Source organism: Notothenia rossii (assembly GCF_949606895.1).
Source record: "Notothenia rossii genome assembly, chromosome: 11".
Classification (NCBI taxonomy): Eukaryota; Metazoa; Chordata; class Actinopteri; order Perciformes; family Nototheniidae; genus Notothenia; species Notothenia rossii.
Genome location: NC_136910.1, coordinates 34822606 through 34837862, shown reverse-complemented (window position 1 = coordinate 34837862; position 15257 = coordinate 34822606). Strand labels below are relative to the sequence as shown.

The 15257-nt window shown below is 39.3% G+C and overlaps 1 protein-coding gene and 1 long non-coding RNA gene across 2 annotated transcripts in view; one reads left to right on the top strand and one right to left on the bottom strand.

Annotated features, from left to right (window-relative positions):
* The window catches only part of tnfrsfa (tumor necrosis factor receptor superfamily, member a), a 27227-nt gene extending 15506 nt beyond the window's left edge, over positions 1-11721 (top strand). Inside the window, exons 3-10 of the mRNA XM_079657256.1 lie at positions 549-680; positions 6554-6665; positions 6852-6985; positions 7079-7168; positions 7257-7303; positions 7869-8150; positions 8759-8795; positions 9370-11721. Coding sequence (XP_079513382.1) covers positions 549-680; positions 6554-6665; positions 6852-6985; positions 7079-7168; positions 7257-7303; positions 7869-8150; positions 8759-8795; positions 9370-9671 — 1136 coding nt within the window. The 3' untranslated portion in view covers positions 9672-11721. The remainder of the gene's footprint in view (positions 1-548; positions 681-6553; positions 6666-6851; positions 6986-7078; positions 7169-7256; positions 7304-7868; positions 8151-8758; positions 8796-9369) is intronic.
* On the bottom strand, positions 11132-15257 carry LOC307023749. Its single transcript, XR_013803768.1, has 2 exons — positions 13257-15257; positions 11132-12582 (listed from the first exon to the last, which is right to left on the bottom strand). It is a non-coding gene; the product is annotated as an uncharacterized lncRNA (long non-coding RNA).

The following is a 15257-nucleotide window of genomic DNA, read 5'->3' as shown; positions in this document are numbered from 1 at the left end:
TCTTTGTTCCATTGGTGCATCAGATAAACCCTCGAACACATGACAATCTAGTGGTTTTCTTCACGGGACACATGAACTGAGTATTAGAATTTAAAGCATGACAAGTGACCACAGGGGGAGATCACTGTGTAATTCTCTTCTTCTTCTAATCCCCATGACATGTGGACATTAAATCAACATAATGTAATCCTTTGTATTTGAGTGCAAGTCATTTATACACGGCTGCAGTAAAGCTGGAGTAAATGTGGATTGCGTTTCAAATGCATTTGTCATTATTACAAAACGGAAGAAACACAACCAAATATCCAAAATATAAAAAACACAAGACATTACAACCGGGCAAACATGAGTTAATGTCGGAGAACCAGAAAACCAGAAGGCCACATTGGTTTCTGTTTTATGAGTTTCCTATCCCCAAGCTTCTGCCAAAAGCTCAAAGCCAGCCTGATTCTGTCACAATACAAAAGACAAGATTCACTGGACTTTAAATGCTTGTACTTTGGGTTTATTAATCAGATGATTTTTTGGTTGTTTTTTATTTTTTGCAGGAACCTTTGTGCAGAAAGTATGTGAGAGAGAGCAGGAGCAGGGAACGTGTGTGTCCTGTGAGCACGGACAGACGTACACGGAGCACTCCAACGGGATGAACCGCTGCCTGCCCTGCACCCACTGCCGCTCAGGTGACCACCCTCTGCCCCCCCCACATGAAGCCCATACTATCAGTATGATGCATGAGTTAGAAACGATAGAACCGGTTTCATTTTCACGTTTTCTTTCTTTCTTTTACACTCTTAGCTTTTTATTTCAAATGTACCAAGATTTGGATATGCAACCGTACAATCAAACATTCCACCAATTCAAACAGAAATAGGGCAGCAACTCACATATTTTATTCATCCAATAAATGGAAATTCTTTTTGTGATTGTTGTTCGATCCCAAAAAACGTTAGCTAATATAAAAAAGGGGTCCAAATACAAGTTCCTAAGAGGTGTAGTTGTTGTTTTCAGATGTGTTTGTTTGTCTGAAAAACAACTCAAAACTTGGCAAAACATGAGACCAACTACAATATAAAGGTTTTTTTTTCAAGAAAATGACTAAACTTAACAAATAAAAGATCATTATAAATTAAATTACACAAAACTGACTTGCCCTTTAATTCCTATAAGCCTGCCTTTATGCCGTTTTTCAAAGATGTATTGTTTGGGGAAAGTTGATACCTTTTTGTCTGCGCCTCCGCCTTCAGATCCACTCGTGAAAATGTGATCTTGTGATGTTACAGAGCAGCAGGGCGTGTCTCTGTTGTTTTGTTTCGGGGCTGAATGTGGCCATGTTACCTGTCTCTGGAGGTTTGCTTGTGTCTGTCCTAGCCTGGCTGAACTGGGTGTGGCTGTTTCTCATTGTCTCCCTCACTGTGCGTCTTTGTGTCCAATGAAAGGACGGAGCCACAGAAAAGAGACTACTGTTACATAGGATGTCTTGTGTGCTCTTTTCATGGCTTTTAAGATAGAGCTTTTTGTGTTTCGCTCCAGTTTTAACTTATTTACGACAATGTTATAACTAATGGTAACGTGGCAAAGGGGATTAAAATACATTTCAGATTTGACCTTGCTCTGGCATTCCTGTTGGGGGGGGAAAACATGCATTAACAAGGCTGCAGTGGTTTGAATGAATAACATGTGCTATGATTATGTTATGCTAATTGTAACTTTGCTTTCTTCACATTCTAAGCCCTAGTTTAGCATGTTGTATCTCTAAAACAAAGCTTTATAGTCAATTTTGTTTTTTATTCTGAACATGGTGTTATTCATCAAAGCTTTCATTCCAATTAGGTCGACTTGATGAACTACTTAGATTAAACACAAAGTACAGAGAAAAAGCTTTTCCTAATCGGGATGGGCTGAACCGACACTTGACTCTGATTTTGAGCCTCCCCCCCCCCCCCCCCCTACACACCGACGCACACAAAGCACCTGCCAATTGAATAGGAATAGCATAATCAAGATATAATAGTGTATGCCTCAAAGCACCAGCTGCCAGTTCTGTGTAGTTTTCTGGGTTGTTTTTTTGAATGATGCTTAATATTTTCTAATTCAAACGGGCTTATTAAAACAAATGGTTCTTTTGTCTTTTTTTCATTGGAGTATTTTATTTATTATTTTACTTTACCTATTTAAATGTACGGTATGCAGAAGGTTTTTAGCAAAAATAATGTTTCATATTTCAGCATTTTATGTTGAAGTCAACAGTTTTTTTTTTATCTGAACTTTTGTTTGCTTTTAATGTTTAATATTTTAGTATTTGTATTCAAGTGATGAAAGTTAAATAATGAATAATACTCCTACAGGTTACTGTATGGGTGGGGGCTTAGGACAAAAAGAAGAGACCTTTTGGACTATGGTTATATTTTGAAGTTCTGGGGCCTCATTTATAACGCCTTGAGTAGCATTCACGTGGGAAGGTTGCTTACGTAGTACAAAGCAAAAAATAGGTACAGATATTTTCCGACATTTTCCGATTCACAAAACATTGCGTACCGGCGAGGGAAGTGCGTACGGCACTTCTTACGCCTGTTTCTATTTGTGAATCCCAATCAACTCGAAAAGCGGCACAGCTTTTGGGGGCTTCCCGTCACAGCCATATTTGCCCATAAATAGTCATTGATACGCCCATAATGAATATTCATCAAACCGATTTCAGGCAAACACGAACATGGTAAAGACAGAAAAAAGAGGCAAGAAAAGAAACTTCAATAACTGTGAAGTTGAAATCCTTGTCGGAGAAGTAGAGACAAGGCAAAACATTTTGTTTGGTGGCCATAGTATAGTCATACACACCCGGCCACCTGATTGTATCTGATAAGGTACAGGTGGTGAAATTACCCTGCTTTTATTGACTGGTCCATTTGCTAGCCTTAATAAGACGAAGATTCGTCATAATCATAATGAATATTAATATGGCTTCCTTTTTACTCTATAAGGTATGTAAGGCACCTAAAGCTGAATCTGTGTTAACCCTTGTTGTAGCCTACTACTGTACTACTGTTAAAAGTTATTATCGATAATTGATTTTAGACCATGCAAGCTTTTTTAATCACAGAAACGTATAGTTGCACACCGAGGTGTGCCCGTCACCAGACGCACAGGATGGCCTACCTCAGATGTAACGTAATGTTCTTCCCTTTTTAAAAATGATAGTACACCGAGTGCAATTAAGCTGGGTTTGCACATATATGTACAAACAGTTGGGGCTTTGTTTACAAACGTGGTTTGTGTTCCAGCTGCCGATCAGCTGTGTGCAGCAGCTCCACTGCACCATGTGTGTCTCAACGCCACCACAACAACTCTACCCACCACTTAAATTAAATAAAACAAATGTGTTGTGTTAAATCAGCTGTACAATTATCCAAATATATGGTGTTCTTAGTTTCCTTACCTCCTGTGTTTTACGAGCGACTTATCAAGTCTTAGCAAACGGCATCAAATGCGATTAAACGTGATAGTATATAAAACCATGCTCGTAGCTACACAACCTATAGAAATGCAAAACGGCGTCAGTTTAGACGTAATTCTGTCCTCCTGCTTACCGCATCATTTATGAGAAAACATTTCATAACATTATCACAACATATTCGAGGTGGTTTTAAATAACATATCCATATTTATTTATTTATTAAGTTATGTTTTTGTGTGCACTGAGGAGACTCAAACAAGCGTTCGTTAAATCATTTTAAGATTGGCTTTAATCAATGTGTGAAAATGAATTCTTCATATGTGATAAATGAGAGGTAACATTTTATTTATGGTATTATTTCCACATATTTCTCTCCATTCTTCCTTCTGCCAACGGTGTCGCAGTTTCTCGTCTCTCCCGTTTTTGTGCTTAGTGCGTACGCATGGGTCAGAGTTTGCGTGGAGGACCGCACGTTTTCCCGTCAAGTTAGTATTTTATAAATCGCAAACATTGCGTAGAAACTGGCGTACGCCATTATTTGAGCGTATATCCCTTTAGGAATGAGAACGCTGGCCTTTTTGTTTGACTCTTTCCCGACCCAGGGGAACCACTTGAATCACAATTATGCTGGTATTTCAATCTCCATTTTTTGCTCAATGAAGCCAAAGATAAACTGCCCACCCTCTGCATGTGTTACTTCCCAATTATATCTACGCATAATTATGTGACAAGACTGAAAAACATGATTTTTCACTTCACTGAGCCACAATAGCAGTGTCTCTGTGCATCAGTACAACAGGCTGTGAGTCCGTGGCCAATGTGAAAATGTGCTTTTTTTTAGTACAAGGAAGCATAAAGTGCTACGGTGTGAACAGTGTGTGAAATGGCTCCTCTGGTATTGAAACTCAACACACATTTATACAACTTTATTTCTAGCTTGATGTAATTAACTAAATGGCAAACAAATGTGACAGAATGAGCCGATTTAGTCACTCAACAATATCATCCACACCTCAGCTTTGTTTAACTACTATTTAAGTCTTTGTACAAATGATACACTAAGACCCTTTTTCTTGCAGCGAGCCATTATTTTTTTTATCAAAGGCATCATTGTGAGAAACTTCAACATTTTTTAAGTATAAACACATTTCAAAATGTTTATTTGTATTTTCACAGTTATTGTCAAATATGTATGTGTTCGACAATCACTGAGAGATGATAGTTTGCTACAGGGTTTTAGAGTTTAACAGCCGTGCAATTTACGAGATTGTCCCTAAGAGTCCACGCGCCCCCTTCATTAGAAAGGAACAAAACGTTCCCAAAAGAAATTGTTTTATATTGGAAAAATGTTCAGTAAATTTGTGTTCTATGATTTAACCATTAAAATGAGGACAATCAAATCGACTCTCTCCATAACTTGGCAGCGGAAGCACTAAAGGAGTAGTCTAGGAATCTTCATAGCAGCGTCTTTGTTGGTGTAAACAGTGAGTGCCGACACTAGCCAGCCCAAAAAACTAAAATACTGACGGGACCAGGAGGAGTACCAATTAATTATAATATGTACCTAAAGAACACACTTTGAGATAGCTATGTCAGTACCTTGGACATCATTTGGACCAAAAAGGGGAATTAAGCACACAACAATCCAAGTTGTTGCTGTGAGCCATCAAGTCATTCCATATATAGTATTACATAGCATAGCAGCTGTTCTATCTACAGGCCTGTTCTACCCAGCTACATTTAGGTGAGCATTACACTGATAGTCGCTCATAATTAATGACAGGACAGATGCTAAGAATTAAGAAGAGTAGACAACCGCTTTACTCTTATTACTCTCTCTTTAATCTTGCTGGATTGGAACATGAAATACTTAGTCTAACATGTGTAGACAGAGCTCCCCCAATCAAATACACATGTTCTCAGCTCATAAACAGAGCGCTGCTGACACTCCTTATTCATGTCCTTATGAAGGTGGCAAAGTGGAGATGACTATGGACTTTGTATCCATGCAGGGAAAAATGTCAGCTGTGGAAAAAATGACTGAAGATGTCGTCATGTAGGTGAACGGGGTCATAAAGTGCTAAATATGATTATCTAGAAAACTACTCTGCAAAGTTCTTTAAAGACTTAGGTAAAAACAAAACAAGATAATAAGAGTCTGTAAAGGTCATCTTGTGTAGGTGCTTTTTGATTTTGATCATATCTGAAAGGCTAGGGTTACTGTCTTTTATGTTCTTAATTTAATAAATGAATGCCATATTCTGCATTCCTTATTATCCTCTTAAAATGAGGTCAATTGTATCTCAGAGGAATAATTCATTGAAAATCCAATGATCTAACCTTTTACCACATAATTGCTTCAAGCACACAAGTATTCTATGCATGCCAATGGTCACATGGTTATTATGAATGTACTTATACAACTCTGTAGAGGCTTAACACAGTTAGATCTTGGATTGCAAACTCCACTGCTTTTTGAAAGGATTTCTATAACCCAAGATACTGTATGTTTACATTCATCATATCATATTGCGTTTGTATCTGTATGTGTATTTAATCTGCATTTAAATATGCACTGGTGGAATTTCATTAAGTACATTTACTCAACCTGCAGAATAGTAGTTGAATTTTACTTGACTATTTCCAGTTTAAAACTCATAGTTAGTACTTCCGTTTTACCTATAAAAATATGTTATATGCTTATATGATATGATGCAGTACAGTACTAATAATATATACATCCAAAAAAGTAACAAAAATTGGCTCTGTGATGACAAACTACAACGTTAACATGCTCTTATGTGAATGTTTGCATGCTGAGTACTTTTAGTACTTTAAGTACATTTAGCTGATTATACTCCTGAACATCCCTTAGTAGTTTTGAATACAGGACTTTTACTTTGAATGGTGTATTTGAGTACTTCTACCTTTACTCTGAGTACCTCCACCACCTGTGTAAAGAAGTTATGTAATGAGTAAGAAGTTTGTTCTTGGATTTATTTCTGTATATATCATCTGTTTAATTGAAATAGATTTGTGTCATGATATGTCACACCCTTATCCGCCATGTCTTCATCTCTCTGGCCTCTTCCCTCTCCTCAGATGAGATTGTAACGGCCTCCTGCAGCACCACCACAGACACCCGCTGCCAGTGTAAATCCGGAACCTTCTGTGTGCCCGATCAGGCCTGCGAAGTCTGCAAACGTTGTGCCAGGTAAGTCTTGTTTACTGCTCTCAGTTCTACTCTTCAAGTGTATCAATTTAACTCAATGTTTAAGCTATTAATAGGAGATTAGAATGAGTCTTTAGGACGTACTGCATTGTTCAGTTTTAATCTCAAACACTTGTTTTTTTTAATGTTTTACCACAACTGCCAATACGTCTTTTTACTCATTTACAGGTGTAAACCTGGGGAGGAGGAGGTGAAGAAGTGCACCCCGTTTTCTAACACAGAGTGCCGAAAACGGGATCCGTCCCCTACTGAAAAAACTCCAGCCCCCCCTTCACCAACACCCGCTTCTTCAGCAGACATTGGTATGACTATGTTCATGTTGAGCCTTAAGCCTAACCTGGTCTTTTAAACCTAATTCTTCATCTTCCCTAATTTATTTCTGTTTTGTTCTCCAGTTACTCCTGTGTGCATTTCCCTGGCCATCCTCTTCATTATTATTGCCCTGACTGTGTGGTGGCTCAAGAGGCGTTCCTGTGAAACACCATGTGAGTTTAGACATTGTGTGCTGTGACCTTTGCTGTCACCTGGTTGCTTATTGATGAAGTACTAATGCTTTGTGTCCTCTTTAAACAGGTTTAAAGAGCCACTGTGATTCCAGTGAGATTGTGAAGATTGCTATTGTAAGTTATTGTTTGGCTCTGGTTTGTTTCCTCTTATAATGTCAACTTTTTTTAATGTGTCTCTTCTGTGTGTAAGCTGTTCCAATACATATAGATAATGTGTATTACGGATCGCAATAAAGGCGCTGTATGTTCATAACTTACACCTGCACATAGATATACTGCATACGTGTATTCATTTTTTCATTTTCATTCGTACTTATCTTTACTCGTGTTTTATGACTTATCATATATCTTTTATCTTTAATATTTGAAGCATGCTTCTTAATAATATCTTTGGCTCTTTCTGTTGTAACAATCCAAATGTCCCCACTGTGGGAAGTTTAAAGGTATTCTGATCTGTGTATATGCAAATTCAGCTACTAATTAGTTTACTGTATCTTAGAGTTATATGTATTCACACTTTTACTTACATGTTTACCCTTTTTTCATTCCAATAATCCTTCTTTATTCTGTTGCTGCTATGGCACCTGCATTTCCCCCCAGAAATGAATAAAGGTCTATCTTAAGTTATTTGTGAGACAATGTGTCACCTTTTTCTATCCTGCATCTTTTCCCTGTGCAGGACGAGAGTGGAGCCACGGCGGAGGAGAGACAGAACGATCAGAACGCCGGTCTGGAGGGGGAGGAGCCCCGCCCCGAGTCGCGGCCCCTGCTGCAGGAGACCCAGGCCGGGATGACCAAAGCCTCCCCTCCCCTGGAGGATGAGGACCGGGGGCTGGGAGACAGTTTACCAAACACCACCAGCTCCTCTCAGACCAGCCTGTCAGCCATGCCCACAGCAGCCTCCTCTGGGAACACCCCCCACCAGACCCCCACTGCCATCAGGATGCCCCCTGCAGACATGGTGAGGGCGAAAAATAAATGTTAAAGAGGACATATTGTGCTCATCTTCAGGTTCATATCAGTATGTAGTGTCTCTCCTGGGACATGTCTTCATGCTTTAATGTTCAAAAAGCTCTTTATTTGTCTCACACTGCCTGTGCTGCAGCACCTCTTTTCACCCTCTGTCTGAAACCAGAGGCCAGTCTGATCTGATTGGTTAGTTGACCGGCTCTGTTGTGATTGGTCAGCTGCTAAGAGATGTACCGGCCCTTAGCCTATCAGGTGTAATGTGTTAGAGCGCTAGCCAATAGAAGCACAAGTGTTATGTAGTGATGTCAATATGTTCCGGAGTCCAATGGAGGCATCTTTAAGTCATCAGACCAATCTCAAATAATTTATGTTTAATTCTAAATTGTAATTCATAAATGTTTATCTTCTGCTACTTATCTATTTTTTATGTTGAGTTTATACTTATTTGACTTTTGTTTGTTTAACATGTAGTTGCCTATTAATTTCTTACTGTTTTATTGTTCTCTTTATCTGTACATTTCCCCGGTGGGATCAAAGGATTCCAGATGTGTGATGAATCCCCTGTTCATCTGGTTCTGATTTGTGTGTTTTATTTTGTAGGATGATCCTCTGCAACAACGCTTGGTGCCACTATTAGGTAAGAGATAAGATTCTTGTAATAGGAAAGAGAGATTTCCCCTCTAAACATGTCGGTACAACTCAACTTAAGAGGCAGCTGTACTCAGAAAGCAGCACCGTTTATTTTACACTTCTTATCATTCCACAAGGAAGTGAAATAAACAGGATCTCTTCAAGATCCCACATTTGTTCTGCTGGATAGATTATTAATCTCATGACAGTCAGGCCGCATCCGAGCCTTCCGGGGGTTGGAACATGCTGTTTCTCTTCTGCTGTTCCTTCTTCTCATGCTGATTTAAAGAAGGGTTATAGCTGAACAGATGTGTTTGATCCTCCATTAAACACTTCATGTATGCATCCCCCTAAGGAAAATGAACTGAAACGTCCTGATTGTTCTCGTATAGGAACAATGTTAACACTGTCATTTTAGAAATTGCTGTGTGAGTTTTCAAAGCGTTTCATTATGAGTTAGTGTCAACAATGATGTATACGTCTATTGTAAGAGAATTCAAACAAGTAGAAATACAATGTAAACATTTCAAGAGTTTCTGTGTAAGCAGCTAACATCCTGCCTCACGATCTGTTATCTATAGGGTCGGAGAAATCCCTGAAGAAGAGCTTTGATTTGTTTGACGAGTACCTGGATGTGCGGATTCATAACAAGTTCTTCAGAATGATCGGAGTCAGCGACAACCACATTCGGATTTCGGAGAACGGAGCCCCCGTGGACAAAGTGTATGAACTGCTGAAGAATTGGATGCAGAGGCAGGGACTAAAGGCGGACATCAACGACCTGCTGGAGGCTCTACTGAGCATGGACCAGCGGCGCTCCGCTGAGAGCATCGCCTCCGCCGCCCTGAGGAGGGGCTACTACAGACACGCAGATACCCCCTGAGCCTGAGGGGCCGGGCTCTGCAGATGAAGTAAACACAAAGTACTTAATCCAAGAAAAACTAAAAAAAGCACATAGACCTTGTCGCTGGACATTGTGTCTCACGAACAGGCTTACCTCTTTGTGGCTGACCGGCCATGTATTCAGAAGCCAGTAGTTTTTAAAAAGAAAAACACGAAACGGGGAAGGTCGGGCCGTATTTATCAGAGCTCTGAAGATGTTGACTACTTGCCAAATGCGGACGTGTAATAACGAAAAATGAAGAATATGTGTTTTGGTCAAATTAAACAGAAGAGCAGACTAACATGAAGGTGTCAGCTTCCACAGGCAGGAATTGGCTGCATGTTTTAGGCTCTAATGAAGCAACATGCGTAAAGAAACTGAACGCTCATACGTTTTTGGGCGTGTGTCTCACAGATCACCTGGAGACAAGGATATACACTGGTTTGTAGCAGTGGCATTAGCTATGTCGCTAATACTGTGCCTCTCTGATGCACTGTCCTCTGGCACATGTAGGATTTAAAACTTACATCATGCTTTAGTTTTATAGATTTAGGGTTAGATGTTACCAGATCATGATCCTTTTCCTGACAAATGTTAGGAAACTGTTGTTATGATGGTCAATTTGCAGCCTTGCTATCATACCTTTTACCTCTTCAGTGCCATTCGATAATCTAAATGTATTTAGATATCAAGATTTCATCCCGTTAAAAGAGCGAAGTGGTTTCATAGATTTTAGACAACTGAGTCACGTTGGAGAAATGTTTTCAATCGTTAGCGTGAGGTCTTTTATATGTTCCGTGTTAGCACACACACACGACATCGTAGAAGACATTTTACAAGCTGTTTCCGTCTGAACAGCTTTCAATAGGTTAGCTTAGTGTTTCCATAATGTCTCCATGTAACTTGGAGAACTTCAAAGGTCATTTTATTTATTGACATATTTATTCTTATGAATAATAATTACATTTCATTATTTATACCATTGTAAAAAACAAACAACCTTGGAGCACGCACTGCGTCCGTGTTGTGATAATGTTTTAACTTCAGGGTAAAATGACTGTCATCAAACATGTTCAAGTTGTGTTTTAAACTTGTTTTGTTTAGTTAAAGTGTGTTTCTGCCTTACCGTGTTCAGGGTAAATACTGTGGTGTCAATGTTACATGTGCACTTCTTCACAAGACTTTCATGATGCTTAATGCACAACGTGTCATTTCAAATTCGAGTTGAGTTGCTATCTTTGAATACGATGATTGACCTGTTGAGTCGTAATCCGGCTGAACAAATAGTCCCTCTGTGAATGTCTGCGGTGACACATGCAGGTACGGGTGGTTTAGTCTTGGTTAGACTCACACTAAATGAAGGAAAGTTCCTCTGGATTTAAAAAGCTCAAATGTATTTTCCTTATTCTGTCACTTGTACATACAAATGCCCAGAGAGCATTGAAGCCTCACAAAGTGTATATGTGTATATATTCAGCTTTATTAACAAACCAAAATGAATATAGAACACCAGCAGAGTAGTTGGCTGTTGAAGTGGTGACATTTGAAAGTAGATTTTGCCCGGTTTCCTGCAGTCTCTCATGTATAAAGGAAAAAGTTACAGAGTTATATATTATTTCTGAAGAATGATGCTACAGTGCTGGCACTGCCATCTATTGACAGACAATGAAAATACAGCCAGCATCCATTTCTAGGGATCCTACAGTACACACCCTCTGACTTCTCCCACAGTTCTCTTTTCAAATGTTCTTTTCCTTCCTGAAGGAGCGTAGCAGTGGATAGGCTTCAGTGCATCTTCTCTTCTCTCTGTGGCACTTCATGTCTTTCTTTTTTTGAAATAATTTCTGTGATTTGAATTTAACATAATCCATTGCTAAGTCCTAAGCTGTTCAATTAACTTCCTTTGACTTGTATAAAAACATTCTGTCCAACGTTGCCATTAAGATTTCTCCCTTAGTTATTGTTTGCTTGTCATGAATTTCAGATATAAATTATGCAAATACATCAAAGCTGTTTTTATGTCAATTTCAAATAAATGTTTTGTACAGATGAGTGTCTTTGAACTGTTTGAAATTACTTCTGTGTTCATGTTTGTCACACAAGATCAATTGCGTAACCCTATTAGCAACAGAAAAATATGTCCAGCTGACCTGGCCAAAAGTGTGTTTTCTGGATGAATTTAAGCCTGTGCAACCCTGAAATGATTTTTTATGTGCAGTTTCAGAAGGAAGCAAAGCTTATTTGGAAAAGCAAATTATCAATATACAAAACCATTTCTAAGAGAGTTGGACTGTGTATGTGTGTAATTAACGATAATATCAAAGTGTAGACCACTTAGCCGGATTTTCACCCAGTCGTTCCTTTCGTTTGTTGAGATGAAAGACCCTTCAATCAGCATTTCATATTTAATTTTCTGGCCAGCAGCTAAGAACAGATATCAGCTTTGTTCGTGCTGTATTTCTGTATCCTGCATTTTAGTGTATTTTTCCTCCTCTAGTGTATTCTATCTCCTCCATTTGATGTGACTGGCCTTATTCCTCAAAGCAAGGCGTTTGACATAACTGATGAGATTCTCACGAGTGAGTCCTTTGTTTCTCCCTGTCAAATCATTACTCTCCGTGTTATCAGAGCTCATTTTCCTCCGTCTTTGTCTTTTGTAATCATTTGGAACTCTTCTCAGTACTCCATCAAAATAATAGAAATGATCATATTGTTGATCATTAAGAAGAGTGTCTCCGTGGTCTCTGATCGATGTAGGGTCTTTCTCCTGCAGTCCTGCATGCCTAAATGCAGCCATGGGTTCCTCTGAGGAAGGAATGTTCCATCCCCTTCTAATGGATCTTTGCTCGCAGTGTCTTCTCCCAGCTTCAGTGCGTTGTATTAAACCTCTGCACAATGGCACATCTGTAGTCTGTGGAGGAAAACTTTGCATCAGTGCATGCAGAGAAATGTGACCAAAAAAGTAAAACATGATTGTGGCACATTATTTTGATCAAAAGTCTTTTTTTTTATAGCAAATAAGAATTATAACTTTTGTTTTTTTTAAGTGGTAGATTATAATCAATGCATCTATTTTGCTCTCTAACATACAAATGGGTTTTAAAAAGTATATCCAATATTATGCCTATTTCCCTCAGAAAATGTGATTATCCTTGTAGCATTCACAATGTATTTCCCCTTCCTGTTGTATTATGCACAGTTGGGTGTAATGTATTCCTATGTTACCTCTAATTGTAATCTCTTTTTAAAGTTCAACATATTGAGAAATAAGATTAGTTGCTTTGTGGCCAATGGTTAAAGGAATAGATGAATGCCCCTTGTATGTCTGTCCTTTAAATGTTAGGCTCCAGACGGCAGCCGATTAGCTTAGTTTAGCAAAAAGGTTAGGCTAGTTTCACTGATTGTGCTAAGCTAGCTGTAGCTTCACAATAGGAGGACAGCTTTGAGACTGCTATCAACACCACTTGTTAGACGCTTTTATCCAAAGCGACTTACATACAATGCACAACCCACTGTGCCACACGCCTCAATTCTCACTCAATACAGTTTTCCTTTATAGTAATCTACTAATGCAACTTCACTTACTTTTGGAATTGTGTCTGTAGGTTGTTTGTGGATTGTTTGTAAAGGTTTTCCAAATGAGTCCACTTTTGGATCATTTTGGACATCTTCAGGTTCTGGCCTGTTCATAGTTACTTCAGCCCCTGAGCTGTCATGGAGCTTGTTGATGTCTGTCAGGATGTCCTCTCTCATTCTGAGGCCTGAGAAGAACTTTATAGATGTTACTTGCATATTCCTTGTCATACATTTGATAAATCTGGGCTGAGTGTGGGTCTCTGGCCTCGTTGTTGTCCTCCGGGTCTCTGAGCGTGGCAGTATGTCTGATTTCTGTGTGCTGCCTTGATTGAAGACTTCTGTACTTGATGTTGTCTGTTTTATCTCTGTGTTTGCTGCAACTGTCTCCATATGCTCTGTTACTGCAGTTACTCTTTCTGTCATTTTGAGTGAGGGAGGTGAAGGTATGACTGGTTCTTCTGGTTGTTTAGTATGATTGATGGCCATACGTTCAGGAGGTGTCTCTGTGTGTCCTATTTTCCCTTCTGTGTCTTTCTCAGTATATACAGACACTGTAGCTGCACTTTCTGCTGGTTTTATATCTATTCTCTCTGTTCTATCAAACTCATACATTTCTAATGAAAACAGGCTTCCTTTCAAGCACTCTGGTTCAATCATAAAGTTCTCCTTAATAACTTCAGTCGCGGACGGGGGGTCATCCAGATCCTTTATTTTGACTGTTTTCCACCCAGTGTTCAGAATCCGTTTTTTTCCCAATGATGGCTCTGTTTGTGTCTTTCTCTCTGTGTCTGGAAGAAGTAACACAATTAGGACTTCCGCCTCTGTAAGCATTTGTTTGTGATCAGCATCATTATTATTATCGGATTTATGTGCAGATAAGAGGATGTCTGGTTCTGTTTCCCTTTCTCCGTCTGGGTGTTGAAAGTCTGCTTGTTTTGTTATTATCTTCTCATTGAAATCCTCTTCATTATCACCATGAGAAGCCTTTATCTCGCTCCGTGGTTTATTTGTGGATTGTTTCTTCTCCTTGGATACCAACAGTAGTTGCCTCACAACATGAAACCAATCACCATCACATCCACTAGAAGCCGTTTTCAAAGGCTGTTGCTTCTCAGCACTTTTTTGCAAGTTGAAAGGTTCAATTGTCTTTATCATTCTGTCTGAATTTCTCTTTATCTCTAACTGCGATATAACTGAGGCTTTCCTTGAAGATTGCAAAGTAGCAGCTTGAAAGACTTCATGTTGACTGACTTGTCCACCATGCTTCCTGAGAACTTTAATGTCCATCCCTCGCTGTGTGCTCTCCTTTCGTCTTATTTCTAGTTGTGCAAACTGTTCTTTGGACATTTCCTTGATGTTCACTGCTGATCTTATGTCACCCTCTTTAAACCCACAGGAGATAATCACAGTTGCAGCAGCACAGTATCTCTTTGTCAGCATTTTCTGCCCTTGAACAATGGTGGTGGGTGCCCAGCTCTTGGATTTCTCTAGTAAGAAAGCTTGAAAATTGCAGCCTGAGGCCTCTGTGGGAGGAAGCAGTGTCCGTGCAGACTCTGAATCAGGGGGATCTTTTATTATTTCCATGGCAATATGACTGCTTTCACTAATAACATTCAGCGCTGATGGGGTATCTGACCTCAACTGGAATGCAGGAACACTTTTTCTCTTCCCATGAAGGCGAAAAACAACCTGAAACATGAGCGAGATAAAGAGTTGGTTACAAAACTGATACCAGACAAATGAAGGAACCATGATGAAAACAACCAAAGTACACTGATTCCTCCATGTGAACATTTCAGCTAGCAGCATGGCTCTAAGGATGGAAATGTCATCCATCGTTTTTCCATACTGAAGTAGCTCAACCACTTTTTGAGGGACTTTTAATCTGGCACTATCATCAGGTACATTTTTCTGACCAATAGCATATTATCAAGTGCTGAAGTTAGCATTTGGCTCAGCACAATGCCTCAAAGAGCTGCTGAGTCAGTATCACTATAAAGTAACTTTGGT